Source organism: Lipotes vexillifer, unplaced genomic scaffold, assembly GCF_000442215.2.
Source record: "Lipotes vexillifer unplaced genomic scaffold, Lipotes_vexillifer_v1.1 scaffold150, whole genome shotgun sequence".
Taxonomy (NCBI): Eukaryota; Metazoa; Chordata; class Mammalia; order Artiodactyla; family Lipotidae; genus Lipotes; species Lipotes vexillifer.
In genome coordinates this window covers 4300800-4321639 of record NW_006792921.1, presented here as the reverse complement: position 1 = coordinate 4321639, position 20840 = coordinate 4300800, and the positions used below count along the sequence as shown (strand labels likewise).

Sequence of the window (20840 nt, the reverse complement as noted above, 5' to 3'; positions counted from 1 at the left end):
ATGGGTCTCAACATATAGACTGTCTCCTTTACTCACTTTTTTTTTTTAAACCCCCGGGAACCTATCTTAATTATACTCTTAAAAAAGTGAGAACTCAGAAGTCAGATGACTCAGAAAATGAGCATCTAGCTGGACATCCACATGCAGGGCAGCATCTTAACTATATCTGTGAACTCAGGCTCGAGTCAAACTTCTTTTGTGTGGTAAATTCACTTTTTTTGAGCTTCTATTTTTATCAAAAGGAAATAGATATAAATAAGACCATGCAGATAAACATAGGTTAGGGGAGGGAGAATGCTGAAATCAAGCAGGGAGCTCATCATCTGAGCAAAACACTCCACTGTATTTTACTGCTTGAATTTCCTACAAGGACCAAGAACCCAAGAGGGCCTGAGGAGGGGCAATTTCAGCCCCACCTACTTTTTGTGGCTTCAGTAAAAATACAATCCAACAGAAACACAACTAAAATTATTTTTTAAGTTTATTTTTTTAAACATTTACTCAGCTCCTGCTATGTTTCAAGAACTGTGCTGGGAGCCCAGAGTGAATAAAAGATCATCCCTGCCCTTAAGAAATCCATCATGTAGTAAGGGAAACAGACAAGGCATGGAAGTCAGAGTAGGTGTAAAGGGAGAATCCCCCAACTGATATCTGATACCCTGGGGGTTTCAGGGGAGGGAACTTAGGAAAGGAGACACATGAATTGTTCCAGGAAAGATGAGAAGTTAGCACACGTGTGTGTGCATTCACGTACATATGTGTGTGTGAGAGTGAGGGAGAGGGGATATTGGTAAGTAGGGGCTCAAAGCCGAGTTAAGCATCTGTGCAAAGCAGGTTGTTAAAGTACATGACCACAGGCCAACAAGATATTAAATAATTACTGTTGTTCATAGCTTAACATGAGATGAGAACAATCTCTTTGAGTGATAACAAGCTCTGTCTAGAAATGCATGCTATCTGATGTGCGTCCATTCAGCCTGATCCCCCTGTAGATGACAAACTGGGTATGTAGATGACTGCATACATTGAGAATTTTTAAAATTAATTTTCTAGTATTTCACGTAGGTGTCTGAGTTACAAACTAAAAGAACCGTTTGATAGACTGTAGTGCACACATTTGATCCTTTTCGAATTAGAAGGCAGTACACTAAAAGGGAGACAGAGATTTAGGGTAAGTGGCAGGGAGGCACTGAGCTATGGGCAGGGGCTCAGCATTTTCCGGAAACAAAGAAGCCCTTCTTGGCCCTATTATCCTATATTAAGCTGCTTTGGAAAAGGTAAAAATGGAGCCAGAATTTGGCCCTACTTTTCCTGATTCTGAAGCTGGTATCACTGAGTTTTCTCTCCACCCCCTCAGTATTCCTAGTTTTCATTTATTTCTCACTTTGAGCTCAATAAATATAAATAGGCATGAGATGGGGAGGGGTTGTATATTTTAACAATCACTGCCACCGTAGGATTCTCGTTGGAGGTATTGAAAACAGTTTTCTGTGTTTCTTGTGACTTCTACTCTCCCTTTTGGGTGCTCCTTTTGCAACAAATTAATTTTAGTTCCTGGAGAGGAAGGTCCTACCTCAAAACATGGTGTCAGATGCTGTACTAACAAGATAATAGATTTCCCATTACTTCCAGCATAGAGTTAAAACATATAGATTTAAAGATAGCATAGATTTTTGTGTGTGTGTGGTCTACATTGACTTGAAACATTTTGAAAAGTACATTGTTGTCCCCCACTTTCTAAATCGATATTGGCAGTCACTGAATACACCCTTTATTTCAAAGGAAAAGAAAGGAAGGAAGGAAGCAGGCAAGCAAACCTTGGTCATCCTGGCTTAAACAGGAAAATGAAACAAGGGCTTAAGACAAGGTAGCCTCACAGAGCAAATGGCCTGGCCCAAGCCTTCTCACCCAGGCTCCTTCCCTCACTCGCTGTGTGCAGCTTACCCAAAACCCACTCTGTCTGTGCTTTCGTGTGTGGAAAGTGAGATTGTCAGCTGGCTTCTGTCAGGAGTACCTAGTAAAAAAGAATGGGATAGGAGGGCACTGAATACATAAGATGCACAGCTCTCATAACGTAATCAGTCCATGGGTCCTTCCTATGTTGCTCCTGATTTTCCTCACGCCAGTAAAAATTCTGAAGCGTGGAGAAGTTCTCATATAGCTTATTAAATAAAGAAGCTATAACAGAATTCAAGTTCCTAGGACCATTCCCAGCAACTTGAAAACCGCAACCCATGCCCTGCCTCTATAATATATAGCATTTCCACAGTGCGGCTGTTTTAATAAACCAATGGATATTTCCCTCCAATCTGTTTGCTTTTAGTGGACTTTTTTTTTTCTGTCTCCAAAGAAGCTGACACTATAATGTCAGACAAATGACTAGAATAACTGTGCATTGCTCTAGACACCAGTGAATAAAATATATCAAATACTGCATATCCCTAGAGTGTATTATTCCACTTAGAAAATGGTATAATTGACTTTGGGTAGTATGGGAGAAAAAAATTCAAAAATTTAAGAGTGGTGGGGTTATTTTCTGGTAATTGCCTGACTTGAAACTTCAGTTTGTCAATCAGACAGTTCTCCTCGCCCTATAAATGTGGGGCTTTTTGGTGGGTGGGGTGGGAGGGCGGTATTAAACGAGAACTGAGAAAATGGCTAAGCCCCACAGGGCTTTTTTCTTGTCATAAAGTTGTTGTCAGAAAGATTCGCTATTATGTCTGGGATGGGTGAACTCCGTGGCATTTTGCGTTCAGTAAAAAGTCTCAAACCATTTTTCAAACATTCTGAGGTTTGGCAAAAACCTGAAATCCATCCTGCCAAGCACTTTCCCCCCTTAATTCTTAAACCCATGTGTCTTTCAAGGGAAATTTAATCTGTATGTTTCTGATTCATTTACACTTAACTCATCAAAATGGTGTTTTGTAAGAGCTATCTGATGTTCAAGAAGTCTTGTGAGCTTCTCTTTTGATAAGTCTGAAAAACCTTTCTTTCGGAGAACCAGAAAATTGTATTTTACCAGCTGTAAAGCCAAATGACTTGAGCTGTGTTAACAGTCAAGAACCTGCTCAATTTAGGAGGCAGGAAAACAGACACGATGACATAAACAAACATCTTCACGTCTGCCTGCTCACACGTCCACCAAAGGCCTTTCAAATTCATTCTTTCCTTGAAGAAGCCTAGCCCATGAGGCCTAAGAACAAGCCATAAAGCTGAAGCAGGAAAGAACTATGGTCCTACAGCAAAAATTCCCACTCATTCTGGAGATGACCAGTTGAAAATTCCTAGCTCGGAATCAATGGAAGTAAAACCTGGTGTGTTTCATTAGATAACTCTATTACCTAGGAAATAAAATTATCAATGAATGCCAGAACAAGAAGAGACTTAGGAAATTTCTAGTCCAGTAATATTCAGATTGTGTTCCAAGGACTTCTGGGTGTGAGTTGAGGTAGGAGCTGTGGGCGAATCAGAGGCTCTATTTTCCATACTGGGCTTCCCCATAAAAAGTTTTTTTTTTTTTTTTTTTAAAAGTACTCTAGGAGTAAATTCAGTTTGAAAACAAATACCTTAACTTTATATGAGGACACTGAGGTCTGGGGACGGAATCTTGGAGTTGGGACAGAGCTGGCAATATAACCCAGGTCTCCTGACCCTGGTCCAGTACTCCACTGACCTTTCCACTGGGCCAGTGCTTTTTGAACTCTGGCTGTAGTTCATTAGTGGATCAATTAGTGAGAAATTGGTGAAATCAGGTTAATCTGACATGGCTAGTGTTTTATAGGATGTGATATCCAAGAAGTTAGACACAGTTAAGATTAAGAATTGTTTCATCAAACTATACATACACACACATAGGTAAACATATACATGTGAGTACACTTGGCTGTGGTATAAAATATATTTCTTACTGTTGTTCATATCAAAAAAGTTTCGAGGGCTTCCCTGGTGGCGCAGTGGTTAGGAATCCGCCTGCCGGTGCAGGGGACACAGGTTCGAACCCTGGTCCGGGAAGATCCCACGTGCCGTGGAGCAACTAAGCCCGTGAGCCACAACTACTGAGCCTCCGTGCCTAGAGCCCATGCTCTGCAGCAAGCGAAGCGACCTCAGTGAGAAGCCCGTGCACGGCAACGAAGAGTAGCCCCCGCTCGCCACAACTAGAGAAAGCCCGCGCACAGCAACGAAGACCCAACGCAGCCAAAAATAAATTAAAAAAAAAAAAAAAAGTTTCGAAACCCCTTTACCATACAGAAAACCATGTTTCTTTTCCTGGCAGTTCAGCCAATAGCAGTTTTCAATTCGCCTCGTTAAAGACCACATGGCTGGAAGACCCAGCACGATGATGAGCCTTCTCACTTCCTGGAAGAAATCCTAAGAATCACCAGACTATCTCACCAAAGTCAGCTTAATACAGATTGGGAGAAACGAACAAGGAACAAATGTGTGGTAGGGGAGGGATGCGGGGACAGATATCTAGTTGAGAAAAGAAGGGGTCACACTCATCTTCGTATGATTTACAAACGGCAAGAATGATTTCCGACTCGCATACCATGCAGTTGCACAGTGCAAGATCCAGACATCTTAGCACCACCATATTTCCAAAGTGCATTTTCCAAGCACTTAACAATCATTAATTAGTTAGAAACATCCTTTCAAGGTCGGGAGGCACAATAGTTCATCTCCACACCATGGAGCTTTGGAGACTGCAGGGTAGCTGAATAGTACAGCACCTGGATAATTACTGTGGGAAGATTAATTGGGTTAACTGGCTGTGAAGAATCTCGTGATAAAGCATTATGAAAAATGCTGCCCGCTTTGCACTCTTAGATGTCAGTGCTGGCGTCCTTTGTGCCTAACAGCTGAAAGCTGCCTCCCTGGGAAAGGATGCAAAGTCATTAAAACAACTATGAATTACCCTTTGCTCTCTTGCCTTTTTTTTTTTTTTTCCAGAATCGTAACGAAGTGACACGTTTTCTGTGGTCACAAAGTGCCAGAGTCTCTTTGGGATTAAAGTGCAAAGTGGGGCTGGGTTGGGAATTGTGGTCTAAAACCATTCCCTAGGTGGGGAGCAAGAGGGAGGAAGCAGCGAGTTTCAGAGCCCAGAGGTCACATCCTGCAGGTGGGTGGGTGCTGGTTCGGGGTGGGGGTGGGGGTGGTTTCCAAGCTCTGTCCTCATCGCCACGCACTCAGTGTATCAAGGGCTGGCGTGGGGAGAGGGAGGAAGCAAGAGAGCGGTGGCAAGCAGACAGAGCTGACGGCTGGACGTTTACCCCGTCTCACTTATGGACTAGGGACGGTTCGCCCCACCCACTAACTAGACACCAGGGAGCTTTTGGCTGGAGGCAGAAAGCAAAATATCTTGTCCGCCTCGCCTCCCCACCCCTCCCTCCAGACCAGAGGGTGGAATGTTTGCACAGCCAGGTGCCTAAATGACTCCCAGTTTCTCTAAGCCTGCCAGAGGCTCCTCTGTGCCCCTCCACCTCTGAGTCTTTTTTTGCACTCTTCCTACCACACTATCCCCCAGGAGCCAGAACTCAAAAGGGGATTGAGAAGCATCAGCTTGAGCAAGAAGATGCGGTTCCTGGCTCCAGGAAACCCAAGAGCCTGGCAGGGTGAAAATGTTCTCTTCACTGCATTAGAGCCAGGTCTTGGCACCTGCCACCAAATAGCTTTACGACAGCAATAATTAGTCACAGTTTGGGGTGGCCTCAATTCCTGATCGGTAAGATGAATGAGTTGGGTTGAAGGATCTCTAAAGTTCCCGTCTCATCAATGCATTTAGAATGAGAGGATTATTATTCTATTGCTAAGGAAGTTCTGGATGCTGAGAGTAAAGGCAAAGCAAATACCATCCCTTGTGACCTGTACGCTGGAGCTTCCTCTTCACCCTCGGTGGAAGGAAATGGCAAAGAGCAGCCTCGTCCTGAGCTAGGGCAAGGTCTGAATTAAGAAAAATAATTTGGCTAGAGAGAGCTCACTTTGTAAACCATATTAGGGTGGATGCCGGTGAAAGCAAAACTAAAGGTGAAAATGCAACGTGAGGGTAATTTACATGTACATTTATACTAAATGGGTTTATCATAATTGCTGTTATTATTATTAATTCCAGAGGAATTAAAGGAGATCAGCCACTTATTGCAGAGTGTTGCTGAGCTGACTGAAGTATTATGATACATAAGAAGGTCAAGAAGAGGCAAATGCAAAAGAAAAATTGCTTTATGCCATCTAAAAAAGAAATCTACTACTAAAAGGCGTAGGAAGAAAAAAAAGACCCAGCTCTTCTTGGCTCTGAAATAAACTGCTTTCAAGTGAGATCTTAAGCCTCATTTTCTGGCCAGTGAAGAGATGGTCACAGAGAATAGAGCCAATGATATGCTTCTCTCCTCACCTCTTCTCCTGTCCACTGTCTCCTTGGCATTCTGTGACTCAGTTTACCATTCTGGGAAGGAACTGGTAAATGACAGTGTTTCTCTCTAAACTATTGATGCCCCAAATAGACTATTATTCAGACTTCCAAAAGAAGTCAGCTGGTCCCATTATTAAATAACTAACACTTATTGAACATTTCCCATGCTAAGTGCATTTAGTCATTATCTCATGGATTCCATTTCATAGATGAAGTAATGGAGGCTCAGAAACTTTCAACATATTGTCAGAAATCACACAGCTACAAGTGGCAAAGCCAGAGCCTGAACACAGACCTGTCTGACTCCAAAGAGATTCATGGGGGACAGTCACATGGGCCGTATTGATTTTGAATAAACAGTCTCCACCTCTGCAAAGGAGCTTGCTTTTCAGCCCTTACTTAGCAGTGATATGGGCCCCACTGAGGGCAGAGGGGCAGAGCCAAGTGGGCAGCCAGGCCCACAAGGCTACAAGGGGCCTAGATGGCCTCTCTTGCCATGTCAGCACATGTATCCAGCTCCACATGACTTCAGCCTTTAAAGGTCTTTGATTTTAAAAGTTCATAGGTTCCTAAAACACAGTAATTCATAGTAGGCATTCCAGCTTATAGAACACAGCCTCCTGGCCCCATTTTCCCTCTCCCATTAAGACGAGTGATTGAGTCTATGTATTAATAGATACCTTGGCATTCCTTTGAAACCTTATTATTGTTTTTTTCCAGGCTTTGCTGTTTTGGACACATCCAGTTCTATTTTAGTCATTAAAGACAGCAAGGAAAAAAATTATAAGGTAGAATTCAATTTTTGGTATCATGTGGTGGAAAGGAAGACTTTGCTGATAGCTAGATGGGTCTTGGCTATTGTATAACTACTGTTGCACTCTCCGTAATGATTGCGAACTATTGATTAATTCTTCTTGGGTGCAGCGTTGCTTCATCAATCATTAAATAAGCTCTCCTGCCAGGGTAGGCACAGGAAGAAAAGATGTATGGACTTGTTATAAAGTGTCTGTGGACTAGGTTGTGGACTTTGGAGTGCTAAGTCAAGTCGATTTCAGTTTTCAAGGATGTAAGTAGTCAAGGAACTGCTGTGGTTTGCAACCAAAATTCATGAAATGCACACCTCTGAAAGCACCAAGGCTTACTGTACAATTTAATCAGACTAGCAAAGTCTGTTTAAAAATTATAAACTTCAGATTTGAACCACAGAATTTTTATTGGCCCCCATGCTCCTTCCTCCTCTCGGCTATTCCCCACATCCCTGCGCTATGACCATGGCCGCTGGCTCAGATGCTCGCACACACATCTTTCCAAAATCCAATGCAAAAAAGTCCCCTTCAAAGTTCAGAGGCCAACGAAGACCAAACAAAAAGGGAGCAGAAAGGAGAAGGCTGTGTTCAATCCACTGCTTCTCCTTTTTTTATGGGAAGTTTCAGGTGTGCCCACCCTACTTTCCATCAGGCCCACGACAGTGCTCAATCTCAAGTCCACACTAATCTCTGCCTTTGCATGTTGACCTGGCCTTCCTGACCAATGCTTATTTAGTAAAATCTGAGACGTTCTTATCATGAAGCTGGAGATAGCCTGAGGTCTCGTTTCCAGCAGAGACTTGGGAACCTTAAGATGGAGCCCTTGATATAAGTCTTGGGCCCCATCACTGTTATATAATCCCACCAACTTCACCATCATAACCCTTGCCACCTTGGAAACCCCCTTCTCTTCATTCTCCAAACATCATTTTTACCACCAGGAAAGATATGCGAGAGGAGGTAACAAGCTTAAAAGGGAGCCTCACCCGACTAAAGATAGGCATTACACACGTAAACTATTGCAAATAGAAATTCTCTTAATCAAGCCAGGAGTGGAATCCAGTTCTCACGACTGAATTCACTCATCTCCATTTCACTCCATTTTCCCATTCACAAAGCCATTGCTGAGCATGAATGGGGACACAAGGGTCTTTCTTCCAACCTGCATTGTTCTCATCTCTCCCCCCACTCAGGTCACTGGGAATTTGGCAGGTTTCATCAGCACTAGTCCTCACCCCACTTTAATCAGAATGGTACTTTTAGTTCTGTTTCAAGTACCTGACTTGATCTCAGACCTGCATGATTTTCTGAATAGAAACAAGGCATAAGGGAAGAGAGGCTGGAAAAGTAAGAAGACTGAGCGACGCTGGGAACAGGATGCCCAGTTAGAATCTGCAGTCAGTCGCCTGCATAGAGACTTCCCAGGAGGACCCTCTCCTGCATCCTCATGACGGGAGCAGCTGAGACTCGATTCCTGTGATCTCACTGTGTGCCAGGGCCCTTAAAGAATGTCTCTAGGGCTTCCCTGGCGGCACAGTGGTTGAGAGTCCGCCTGCCGATGCAGGGGACACGGGTGCGTGCCCCGGCCCGGGAAGATCCCACATGCCGCGGAGCGGCTGGGCCCGTGAGCCGTGGCCACTGAGCCTGCGCATCCGGAGCCTGTGCTCCGCAACGGGAGAGGCCACAACAGTGAGAAGCCCGCGTACCGCAAAAAAAAAGAAAAAGAATGTCTCTATCCCTCACAACTCCACATGGTAGGTATGGTTATCCTCATTTTACAAAGAAGATAGAAAGCACGGCACAGTGAGGTTAAGTAGCATATGCCAAAGTCACACAACCAGGAAGTGGAGAGTGACTTGAACCCAGGCCTTTGACCCACAAACACATGCTCTTTTCAGAAGGCCCGGCACTACTTCTCTGACCAATAGCTAGCTGCCTGACTTCCTGGCGTCCCCTCCCCTTTCTTCACGTCGTAGACGTGTCTACCGGGGGGGGGGGGGGGGGGGGTGTAAATGGCAGAAGAGGAAGGAGGCGGAGCTCAGCACTGACTTAGGGCTAAGCTTAGGCAGGTACAGTGGGCAGCCTTCTGCTCTGTGCGTGGCACACAGATGGAATAGACTTGTGCTACTTTTCTTTTATGCCATCAAAGCCCTACCTCCCCCTTCACCTGCTAATGCTAATGTGTGAGGCATGGCTCCAGGGACCCTCCACAGAGGGCCAAGCTACCACTAAGGCCACGCCCCAAGGAATGTAAGACACGGACAATCACCAAGATCGCCCATTGACAAGCACAGCCATGAGGCCCCTGATGGTCCTGACGGTGGAGGAAAATTTGTCAGTGATAGCAAGCTAGACCTTGTGTGGACTGGACTCGAAGGGGTCAGAGCTTGTGTGAACTGTGGCAAGTCTGACCCTTAGTTTTCACACTGATAAAAGCAAAACACACACACACACACACACACACAAGTAGAGGTAAGTCTAAGGAACACTGAATAACAGCAGTGAACTGTAGCACTGTCGATATCCTGGTTGTGATATTACTAAAATTTTGTCAGATGTCCCCAATGGGGGAAACTGAGTAACGGGTACGTGGGAATCTCTGTATTTTACTTCTTACAAATTCGTGTAAGTCTACAAGTACCTCAATAAAAATTCCAATTAGAAAACAACAATAATCAAAACAAAAACTCCAAACAAAACAAAACAATCACCAAACAGCAGAGCTAATGATTCTTCTCATCCTTCTGGGTTATCAGGGGGAGGAAGTGAGGCATTACTATAAGTCTGACCAAGGATCATAGCTGGGCTCATGCCCCTTGCCCTGCCTCTCTGTCAGTCATTTCAGGACCTTTCTGATTACAGGTGAACACCTTGGAGCCAAGTCAACATAAATTGTAAATGCTCTAAAAAAAGAAATCATGCCCTCTTTATTCCTGAAGAGTCTCAAGCACCCACTTGGCAGTCATCAAACTCTGCACAATGACTAATAACCTTCACTAGTGGTTTCGTTTCAGCTCTGGGTAATCCCGGCCCCACACTACCCGTCTCCTCCCCGCCAAATAGGCACAGTTGTGATCTTTCCCTGTGCACAATTAAGCTGGATCCATAAATACATACTTTACAATAAGGCTACTACCCTGGAATTTGGCTGAAGAATAGGAACATTGTCTGGTAAAATTATCTTTCTAACAAGCACATATAGTTTTGCCTTTCAAGTTTCTCGAAGGTTTTAAATAGCCTTCAATTGCATCTAAAAACTTAAGTTTATGTGAAAATTACAGAAACATATCAAGAAGTTGTGCAGTCTTTGGGGGGGGGGGATAAATTCAATTAAAAATTCTGTTCTGAATATGAATACGAGTGGATGAAACAGAAATGTCTCCTGCATTTTTAGGACCACTTTATGCCTCTTTATATCTCACTGAGGACTCCTTACAGATTGCACGTGGAAACTAAGAATTTCACAAGAGGAACATTCATGCCAAAAAGCAAAAAACAAAAACCAACTTTTAAAGTGAGAAAAGACATGTTCCCCTTCACCCTCTTCCATTCATTTCTGTCAAGGCACTAATTCATCTCGAATTCAAATGTACTTTTCTCTGAAAACTTATGTCAAATACCGTTTAGCAAAACTTTTACAGAACACGGACACAGACACAGAACTTTAGAGCTGGAAGGGACTTCAGAGATCACCTAAGATTGGTTCCACGTGGGGAGGAGGGGCTTGTCACCCACCTTGTCTGCTCCCTCATTTTGAAATGAAGCCCAGATGCTTCAAGGGACTCGCTCAAGGTTCATCAGGATTAGCACTCAGGCCTCCTGACCTCCACCACATCATGCCGTTTCTTCCAAAAATTGTCTCCCCCTTCCATCTCTGCCCAAAAAAGGCGAGAGGGGAGAAGATCCATAAAAAGTCATGATTAATTATATCCAAAACATGCATGAAATAAATAAACATAAACACCTTTCTGGTACGTGCCCCATGCCTCAATACGCACCAGCTGTATGATGGTCAAGACTAACAGCCAGAGAAGTTTTAGAGCAGCCAAGAGTCGGGGATTACTCTCTCATTGGGCTGGCTCTCTAGCTGTGGAGGGCTTCGGCTGAGAACTATCTAATAATGCTGGATGGTTTCAGAAAGCATTCAGCACAGGCAGAGCATCATAGCACTAAATATATTTTATGAGACGCACAGAAGTGTGGTCATAATTTTCAAAACGTATAAGTCTCTCTCTCTCTGGGTACCCTGGATCGTTAGAACATTAAGAACACCATCGACTGTCCCTCTCTCCATGTATGTCATGTTAATTCCTTACTCACAAATATTAACTAGCTGTTTCTCAACAAATCAATCCAGAAGTTTTCATCATCTCTCCCACGACTAGAGAATCTCATCTTGAAAATAATTCAAGAACATACAGGTTTGGAAGTTAGCACGGGATTAAGTTAATTGTCACGTGAAAGAGCAGGAAGTTAAAATTAACCGCTGTTAACATTAACTGAAATAATAGGTGAAAGGCTGTAGCTGCTTTTGGGGATCATCATCTATTACTTTAAAAACCGACAGTATATTCTTAATAATAAATGCAATAGTACAACTCTTCCTACTCAGCATGACAAACCAAAGGGTTTTCCAGGCATTTGCAATTCACCAGTTACACCCAAAAAGTCACCCCCACTCCCACTGTCACTTCACTTCGACCTTTTATGAAAAGACAACCGTTTTGAGCCATTTAAGAAGAGAAAGAGAGAGAATCCTTGTGGAAAATAATACACAGCTGTGATAATATCATGTTTTTTTAAAAATACCATAATATAGTTTTACTTTTAATAATAAAAGATAAAAAAGGGGCGTCTGTGAATAATTAGGGATTGCAGTCTGAAGCCAGTTACAGTCACTGCAATTGATAATAAACTGAAAACCCCTTGAGAGCAGGTAAATGCTTTGCAACCCTGACCCCCTTGCTCTCACATTACTTAACTACCCTGCGGTTCTTGCATTACATCACCATTCAAGCGATTGGTTCCTGCATTTTAACTCTCTCCCTGTCTCCTCCGATTAGGATCGACACCGCAGCAAAGAAACTTCGCCCGAGTTTGCTTTCTCGCTTCGCTTTTTATTTGTGGCCCCTTATGCTCCAATCCCTCGGGCTCGCGCTGCTTTTGTGTGTGTGTGTGTGCCCAACCCAGCCTCGGTTCAACTCATTCAGGTCGCTGTACTAGAACAAAAACTCTGATCCAAGTGAAAAGAAATGCCTCTTCGGGACCAGAAGAGGAGCGGAGGGGCTGGGGAAAGAGGAGAAGGAAGAAGAGGAGAAACAAAGACGGGCAGAAAGGGGAGAAGGGGGAGAGACGGAGGAGGAGGACGACGACGAAGACTCAAGAAAAGAAGGCGGTAGGGGCCAAAAAAAAAAAATCTATAAAATCGGAAAAAAGAAAATAAAATTAAAAACAAACCTCATGGACATCACTGAGGCTGAATTCCCTCCTGAGGTGCAGAACATGAGAGCTCTGGAATGAGTGTGTGTAGAATTTGAGCCAAGGCTTAACTAGCCTGAGTGAGTCACATCCTTCCCACTTGATTCCAGGCCAAGCGATGATGTAATGTGCTGGCCCTTCTCTTGCGCCCAGCTCTGGCTCTCTCCCTCCGGCTTGCTCGCTCTCTTTCTCCTGGGCTCGCCCTCCTCCCCCTTCTCCTTTTTAGCTCAGTGCTGGTGAAGTCACCATTTAAATCTGGCAGAACTGAAGCAGAAACTTCGATGTAACCAAAACAGCCCCAGGCCGAGTTCCAGATTCAAGGAGCCTTAGTGGTGCAATTGCCCTTAGAAACGAGTAAACAGAGCCGGGAAACAGTACCGCCTGGGGATGGCCCAGCAGCTGCCTGGGACTCAGAGGGGGACCTGGAGTTCTACGGGCAGGGGTCCACTGGTTCCAATTTTCTTTCTTTTTTTTTTTTTTTAATGCTGGTTAAAAAAAAAAAAAAAAAAAAGAAAGTCCCTGAATCTGGTGAAAGGGAAATAACAGTGGAGACACAGGCAGAGGTGGAGACGAAGAGGTGGAAGAGCAGGTTGGAAGGATAAGCAGGAAAAACCAGGACAGGCCACCAGCGCAGGCTTTCTTCAGAACCAGGTGACACGTTTCCATGACCCACAGCCCTTTTTTTTCCTGGAGCTGGATGGGATTTTCTGCTGCTCAGTGCCAACCACCAGCCCTCCAGAGATCTGTCGCATCTGACCTCCCTGTCAGCAAGGGCAAACCCACTCTGGGCCAAACACTCGCCTGCGTGTGGAGCCATCCAGAAGGGGGAATCACAGTCCCTGCTCGCTTGGCCCACGCTGCTGGTCACTTTTACGTGCAGAAGGGAAAAGGACCCTCGTTGCAAAACACAAACCTCGTCTTCCTGAGATTAGCACTCCACTCTCAGGTGAGTCATTCGAAGAAGAGGGAGTTAGAATACGTTCACCCTCAAAATGAAGACAAGCTAGGGGTCCCCCCCCTCCACTGGCTGGGGGAGCACTGGTGTGGGTGGGGCCGTCTGTGAGGATACAGGGAGGGCAGCGTGTGTGTCTCTTTTGTAATGACAGAGGGAGGAAAAACAGCCTGGGGTGGCTGTGCGGGGGAGTCAAACATTATCCTTCACAAATGACAGTGAAGCCCTTTAAATGGCGGAATTCTACCCCTCACTTCACACCTCTCCTGCTCAGGACTTTACCTAGAACTGTCCAGACACCTGGCCGCTTTGTTAGCACAGCTTTTTAACTCTTTCTTCTCTTCGTTTTCTCGTCCCCTCACCCTTAATGTCTCCTTCAGAAAGAAAAGAAAAAGTAATTTTAAAAAATGGGAAGTTCGCTAGAATTTTTTTTTTAAATGCCACAAAAGCAGAAGAAAGGCATGGGGTTGCAATTTATTTTTTTTTTTCAAAAATAATCATCTATTGCCTCTCGTCGCTTTTTGTGATCAGTGAGTTGACCAGGTGATACAAATGTTGGTCTCTTCGCATGTGGCCAAGCAGAAAAGATCCCAACTTCTAAACTCTGCTTTCAGAGAAATCTCTTAGCTTCTTAAAGATATCTGCTGCCAGGGGACAGGGCTGTTCATCTGAGTCCCTTGGAATTTCAATCAGAGCTTTAGGGACTATCACCAAACTCAGAGTGAAGAGTTAAAAAGCAAGGTTTGCCCAACAGTCTCCCGACCCTGGAGGCTGGGGTGGCGGAGAGCTTTCTCCAGCAGTCTGCCCTGGAGCATGAAATCCCCAATTGACGCCGATGCCACAGTTGCTCCAGTGACACCTTTATCAAGGCAGGCAGCTCTGAATTAGAGGTGATCAGCCGTAATTACAGCTGGCGCCACTGAAGCCTGTGGCCTGACAGCGGCAAATGTGGTTGTTATAAAGTTTGGTCCACCATGTCAGTGGCCTGTATAACTCACTTACGTCTGACTCACCAAGCAGCTATTGATTTTTCTTCTGATGCAGGGAATAAATAAAACAAAATCTCCAATCGCTTCTACCACCCTTTCCATTTAAAGGCAGGATGATAAGATTTTATATAAATGACTTTCTCCTTTTTATAAGAGCCATCGACCATGTTGGTTAATATAAAGCTGACGATTTTCACTTTCCCTTCTCCACTCTCTACAACTTGCCTTACTTTCCATATTTAAATGTTATTATTTTAGACATCAAAATGGATATGTGGTGCCGCTTTCCAAATTGACATCTTCCTGTAACCACAAGGGGAAAATGCTCTCTACGGGATTTTTCTTAGACCCTGTCCCAGGGACTGGGTTAAGCTGCTAGATGGTGCTTTTGGTTTTCTCTTTTTTCTTTTACTGAAGTAAGTAAAAGGGGCCCTGTGCTGTAGATAAAGATTATATAAAGGTACCTTTCTTGTGCCTTCCTTGGAAAGTAACAAAGGAGATGGCAGTTTTGGCCAAAGCCAGGCACAGACCTCTCATGAGACACACCAGCATCTCTGCTCCTGCCGGGAGGAGGAAGAGGCCAAAGGTTCCAAGGCAGTGAGGGTGCCTCTGATCAGGGGGTGACGTGACCAATGGGCTCACTGCTTCTAGCCAAACTCCGAGGGCCCTGTACCTGATGATGATGAGATGATGATGCCACTGGGCCAACAATGTGCAGGACACACTGACACTCTAATAAAACTTCTTTGGAGCACTGGCCGGAGTCAGAATTCAGAGTTCAAAGGGGTCTGAGTACTACATTTGCACTTGCCTTCTGAACATAAGTACCCTCCCCTTCCCTGCCATTCCAAATCAGGCATTCTCACTGGCTGATGGGCTTCTCCCCACCTGAAAAGAAAGCCTGCTTTCCTATTTCCCTTCCTGTGAGCAGCTAATGATAGAGAATATCCTGTTCCCAAAAGGAAATTCCCCTCCGACTCAAGAGCTTCCTTTTTCACCCATTTGGCCCTCTCGTCGCCTCTCCCCGCGAGCCCCCTCCATGTTCTAGTTGCTCTTCTGAAGAAGGGGGGCTTTGAGGATCAGGGTTTTAAGATGCTGTAATTCCAGCGGGAGCCTTCTTAGCAGTAGCCCCTGGCCAACAGGCTAGGCCTCCAGATTAGCTGGCTTGCTCAGGAATGCTTACGACACCCTCCTTTCAGAACGTGTCCTCCTTAGGGAGAGGGTGGTGGGTACCGCGCAGCTGTTCGGTGTAACTCACATACTCGCAACTCCTGATGAAATGTTCGGCTCCGAAGAAGTGAAAACCTCTGAGAGCTGAGCTCAGAGTTCAGAACGGATTTGGACTATCTCCAAAACAACCCACTAGAAAAGCACAACTTGGACTGCAGGACTGAAGAGGACAATAGCCAACTAAAGTAAATTTTGTGTGCCTGGGTGAATTTCTTACCTCCAACACATTACGGAAACACACAGCAAATATAAGAAATGATAACGATCCTTCCTAGACAGAGCTGATTTTTTTTTTTCTTTTAAGTCTGAATTTATTTTCCTCAAGGAAAAGCATATCGTCTTCTTTCAGACATTGTTTTTAAAATTTAACCCACGATTCCTACAGTCCCGGTGGAATTTGAGGGGCCAGATAATTTCAGAGTTAAATAAGCTCTAATGACTATCACATGTACCCAGCCATAAACCTAGTATTAAAAATTATTCAGAAAAAAAGTGGCATCTCTTCCTTTTTTAATTTATAATAACCATCCAGGTGGTTTTCTAAGGCCTCCTTTGCAAATTGCTTCCAGCGAACCTTCCGGTCACAGACCACTGCATACCCACATGGTGTCATTCAGCGTTCCCTTCAACTTGGGTGTCCCGTGTTTTCACAGTGGACAGAGGCTGAGGGGCTGCCTAGGTCAACCTGTGCAGCATGCTTCCTAAACTGTGTGCAAGCAGGATTCGCTGGTTTGGATGGCTAGGTCTGCTAGCGTCAGCTCCTGGCACTCCCAGGGAGAAAGCAAGAGAGTGGTCAGCCATTGGTTACTTCCGTCTTGTACCTACTGTAATTCCTACATCGCAGCTCTGGCTCCAAGTACCCTCAGGCAACTTGCTCGCCTTCCTTGTGTCCAAACCTATTTTTGATATTCTGAAGTGGCGATGCTGAATGTGACAGACAAAGGAATGAATTTCTAATGATGGAGGCATGGGGAAGCCTTGGGGGTAGGTATTGGGAGGTTATGAGAGACCTTCGACCAGCCCTAAAATATTATCATCAATTCTGCCTACTCATAGTGTATTTTTCCCCTAACTTCTCCATCTGTAAAAGGTGAATGTCGTTGTATCACTCGAACGCATCACAGTATCTGAAAAGCAGTTGACGCTCAATGAATATCTGTTGGATAAATGAATGAGTGAATGAATAAATAAACTCCTCGGTTCAGGCATTACCTTTTCCGTGAACACCTTGCTGGACTCCCAGGCTGGGGCAGAAGTGTCCCTTTCTCTGGGCTCCTGGGGCATCCTGGATCAGATTCTACCGCAGCAATAAGCCACTTAGGGAAAGTACCCATTCCATGCCTGTCTTCCTTGGGAGTCGTTAGCTTCTTCAGGGCAGAGAATGGGCTGATCCATCTCAGTTCCCCTAGCACTTAGCAAGCACCTGACTCACACACAGTAGGTCTTCAAGAAATGCGACTGAACTGAGTGATGGCAGCCCAGGCTGCTCAGTCTTCCCTGAATATGTTCCCTCCTAAAAGTCCTTTTCCCCTTTTCCATTCTTACACCTCTTCTGTGGCTTCCTTAAGATCTGAAGCTTCTAGAATACCTCAAATAATAATAATAATAAATACCAGAAAATGTATTGGTCGGCCTTGTCCAACCCTGCACTATGTCATTTCTCCTCTGGGGGCCTTAGATTCCTCTTGCTTCCCTTTCCCAAAATCCACATGGCAGCGATGCCAGTATGAGCACCCTGAGGTTTTTATTATCAGGGCAGCTGACGTTAGACTATTTCCGCCAATTTCTTATATAAAGTATCCAGGGGAATTGAAACTCTAGGTGAGAGGAGCTGGCATTCTCCTATTGGTTGGGGTGCTTCTCATATGGTTGCCGGGTCACCCTAAGGAAAGGGAAATTGCCACTGAGACTTACATCCCTAAAGTCTCATATGGTTGCCGGGTCACCCTAAGGAAAGGGAAATTGCCACTGAGACTTACTCATCCCTAAAGAATGGTGGCGTCAGTTCTTTTTTTTTTTTCTTTTTTCTTTTTTTCCTGTTTTATTGTCTTACTGAGAAGTAATTGACATACATCACTGTATAAGTTTAAGACAGCGTGAGGGTCTAATTTACATATATTGTAAAGTGCTTGTGTGGTGTCTGTTCTAACCAGCAGTTCCTACAGCTCAAGGTTAGGACTACAGGAAGAACACAATGAAAATGGTGGAGGACAGGAGGTTCAAACGTCTGTGGGTAGAATTATATACAGGATCAGAGGCTAATGGTGTTGCCAGACTGCACTGAATTCATGTTCTGGTCTTGAGTGGAGCCAGGACATGGCTGAACAGGACCGTCTGGGGAACAATCCTGCTCTGCTCAGGAGAGGTGGGCGCCTGATGGTGTGGGAGAAAGAGCCCTCTACCGCAGGGTCAGTAGATAACCTTGGCTAGGAGAGGTTATCTACCAAAGTCCCATTGTCCCTGTAGACAAAGTGTGGTGACCGGTCTCCTATAGGGTGAAGCAAATGGGATGCCTAGGGTGCAAAATTTAAGGAGGCATGCACTCCTGGGGGCATTCAAGGGCAGGGCAGCAACTGCACAACCTTGAGAGTGGGTGCCCCACTTGCCTCCTTGGTCCAGGCCCGCGGTGGTGAAGACTTACTGCTCTCTGTGTACTTCACGAGCACCAGCAGGTCTACGCAAATGATATCAGGAGAGGCTCTGGGTCTACCCGGCTAGCTGGGGAGAAGTGGGTGATGCCTGCAACGGACTGGACTTTTCCTCAGAAGCATCACTTCCGTCAATCTTTCCTTCTTCTCAATTCCATGTCTTTTAGCTTTTGCCATTCTGTTTTCCCCACTATAACTGCTGCTTGTGTGAAACATCAAAATTATGGCCTTGTCTATCCTCTCTGTTAAAATTTGCAGAAATTAATACTTTTCCTTGTTTTGTAGCTATTGTATGTCTCATTGCCACATATATATAATATATATACACACACATATGTAGACATACATATATATGAACATACATATATACACATATATTTACATATACGTACAATAGCTGACGATATATATGTATATATATATATATATGTCCGGAGCCTGTGCTCCGCAACGGGAGAGACCACAGCGGTGAGAGGCCCGCGTACCGCAAAAAACAAAACAAAACAAAACAAACAAACAAAAAGTAAGAAACGGAGTTCCCCTCTCTCAGGTAACTGGATGGTGCTGCCTGCCTCACACCCCTCACCTGGTCTTCACCACCTCCTCGTCACACCCTGAAATCTCATCAGGGCCCACATCCTGAGCCAACACTGCAAAGTTCATACCTACCGCTCTCCTAGAGCCCTCACGCTGCTGGTTTCCGAGGCTCCTTCTTTCTTGCTGGGTCTCCTCATTTCACGGGGAGGAAAACATGTGCCTACTGGAACCTGACCATCATTTGCTGAGAATTCCTATCTGGGATGCTACCCCTTTGCATAATTTTAATTAAAACACTGGGTGTCTTCTTTGTAAATAGTGACCCCCAAATACTTTGCAGTTGCACAAAAAGGCTTTCTGGAAAAGAAGACTTGACTTGTTTGGATGATAGCCCTGAGAGTATACTCTATTAGCTGTTTTCATTGTTAAACATTTTAAAATGAAAAAACACAAATGCAAAAGTAAGAATGGATTTGAAGAGGTTTTGAGGGTACTAGGAATAAAAAGGAAGGCTTAAACTTGGAAATTGTATTTGTGGTTGTTTTTCTTTTCACAGAGATTCCAGCTATAGGTTCTGTGTGTATTTAATAACTGACCTCCCCTTACTCTGAGGAGAGTTCACCAGCACTGATTTATTCAGAGGGTTCTGAGAGAAGAATGAGCCATCCAACACTTTTCCCTGGAGGGGATGAGAGGAATTTTTTTTAACCCCAAACCCCAAAGCTCTTGGGCCTTCCAAACGAAATTATCTATGTTTTTATTAACAGAGCCCCTGAGTTAAAAAGTTGGTTTTGATAAGAGAGAATAAGTGAAAGAGAAAACTGCTGACATAATATTTTGGTTTCCAAACCCGCTTCCACATTCTACTTTCCCTCTCAGGCTTGTACATGACTCTGGTGTCTGTATTTACACCAGAAATCCCAGAGAGAAAGGTGCAGTTAATCCTGCCTTATGCTGAAATTCAGATCTAGACCTTTAAGACGACAATCATAGTGACACTTTCGTATGCACGGCTATGTGTTCCTGTCTTTCTAGACATGTAGCACTGTACGATTCATAAATAACTTAGTCTTGTCCCCTCCATTCCTCTGAGAGAAAAAGTAGATGCTATGATGTCCAAGGGGTCTTTGGGTCTGGAGGTAAAAGATCCTAAATTTCTCATTCTCCATAGCTTTAGAATTCCTCTGACATTAATAGAAACAGGAAAGAATGAGAGATTCAAGCACCATCTGGGCCAATCTGAGTTCCCAATGTTCCCACCCAAACTGGAAAGCATGCTTTTAAGTTGGTGTTGGAACATGCTTTTCTGGAGCAACGATCCTCCTTGAGAATCTCATAAAAACTGGGAACCCTCCTTTTAACCACGGACCCCAGGTTAAAAATCCCCAAGAAAAAAGCATGCTCTCTTTGTATTAAACTTAAGCTATGCCCCTTTTACAGGGAAAGAAAAGCAGGCATGCACAGATGAATCTCAATGCTTTGAAGGCTAACCCCCAGCCAGGTACTCTAACCAACCAGCAGACCGGGGTGTTTTTCTAGCTCAGTGGTTTTCAGATTTGGTGTGGTGTGTCTGAGACCAGATTAAAATGCAGATTCCCAGGTGCTGCCTCAAAGATTCCAACAGCCAAGGTGGGGCCTAAGTATATGTGTTTTTAAGCAAAACGCCCCAGATTTTGATGCTACTGATCCACAGACCACACTTGAAGAAGACTGAATTCTATGTGGTCATCCTTGGTCCCTGAAATAGTACAAGCAAATAAACTAACTAAATAAAAGAACACAAACAGAAATACCTGT

At 44.4% G+C, this 20840-nt stretch overlaps 1 protein-coding gene across 3 annotated transcripts in view; it reads right to left on the bottom strand.

The window, feature by feature from the left end:
• The window catches only part of CREB5 (cAMP responsive element binding protein 5), a 405433-nt gene that overhangs the window by 119445 nt on the left and 265148 nt on the right, over window positions 1-20840 (bottom strand). Inside the window, exon 1 of one of the 3 annotated variants that reach the window (XM_007466091.1) lies at window positions 12667-12879. The exons of the other annotated variants lie outside the window; for them this stretch is intronic. Within the exon in view, the coding sequence (XP_007466153.1) occupies window positions 12667-12713 (47 nt within the window). The 5' untranslated portion in view covers window positions 12714-12879. Of the gene's footprint in view, window positions 1-12666; window positions 12880-20840 lie in introns of those variants that run through there. 3 annotated transcript variants of the gene reach the window in all.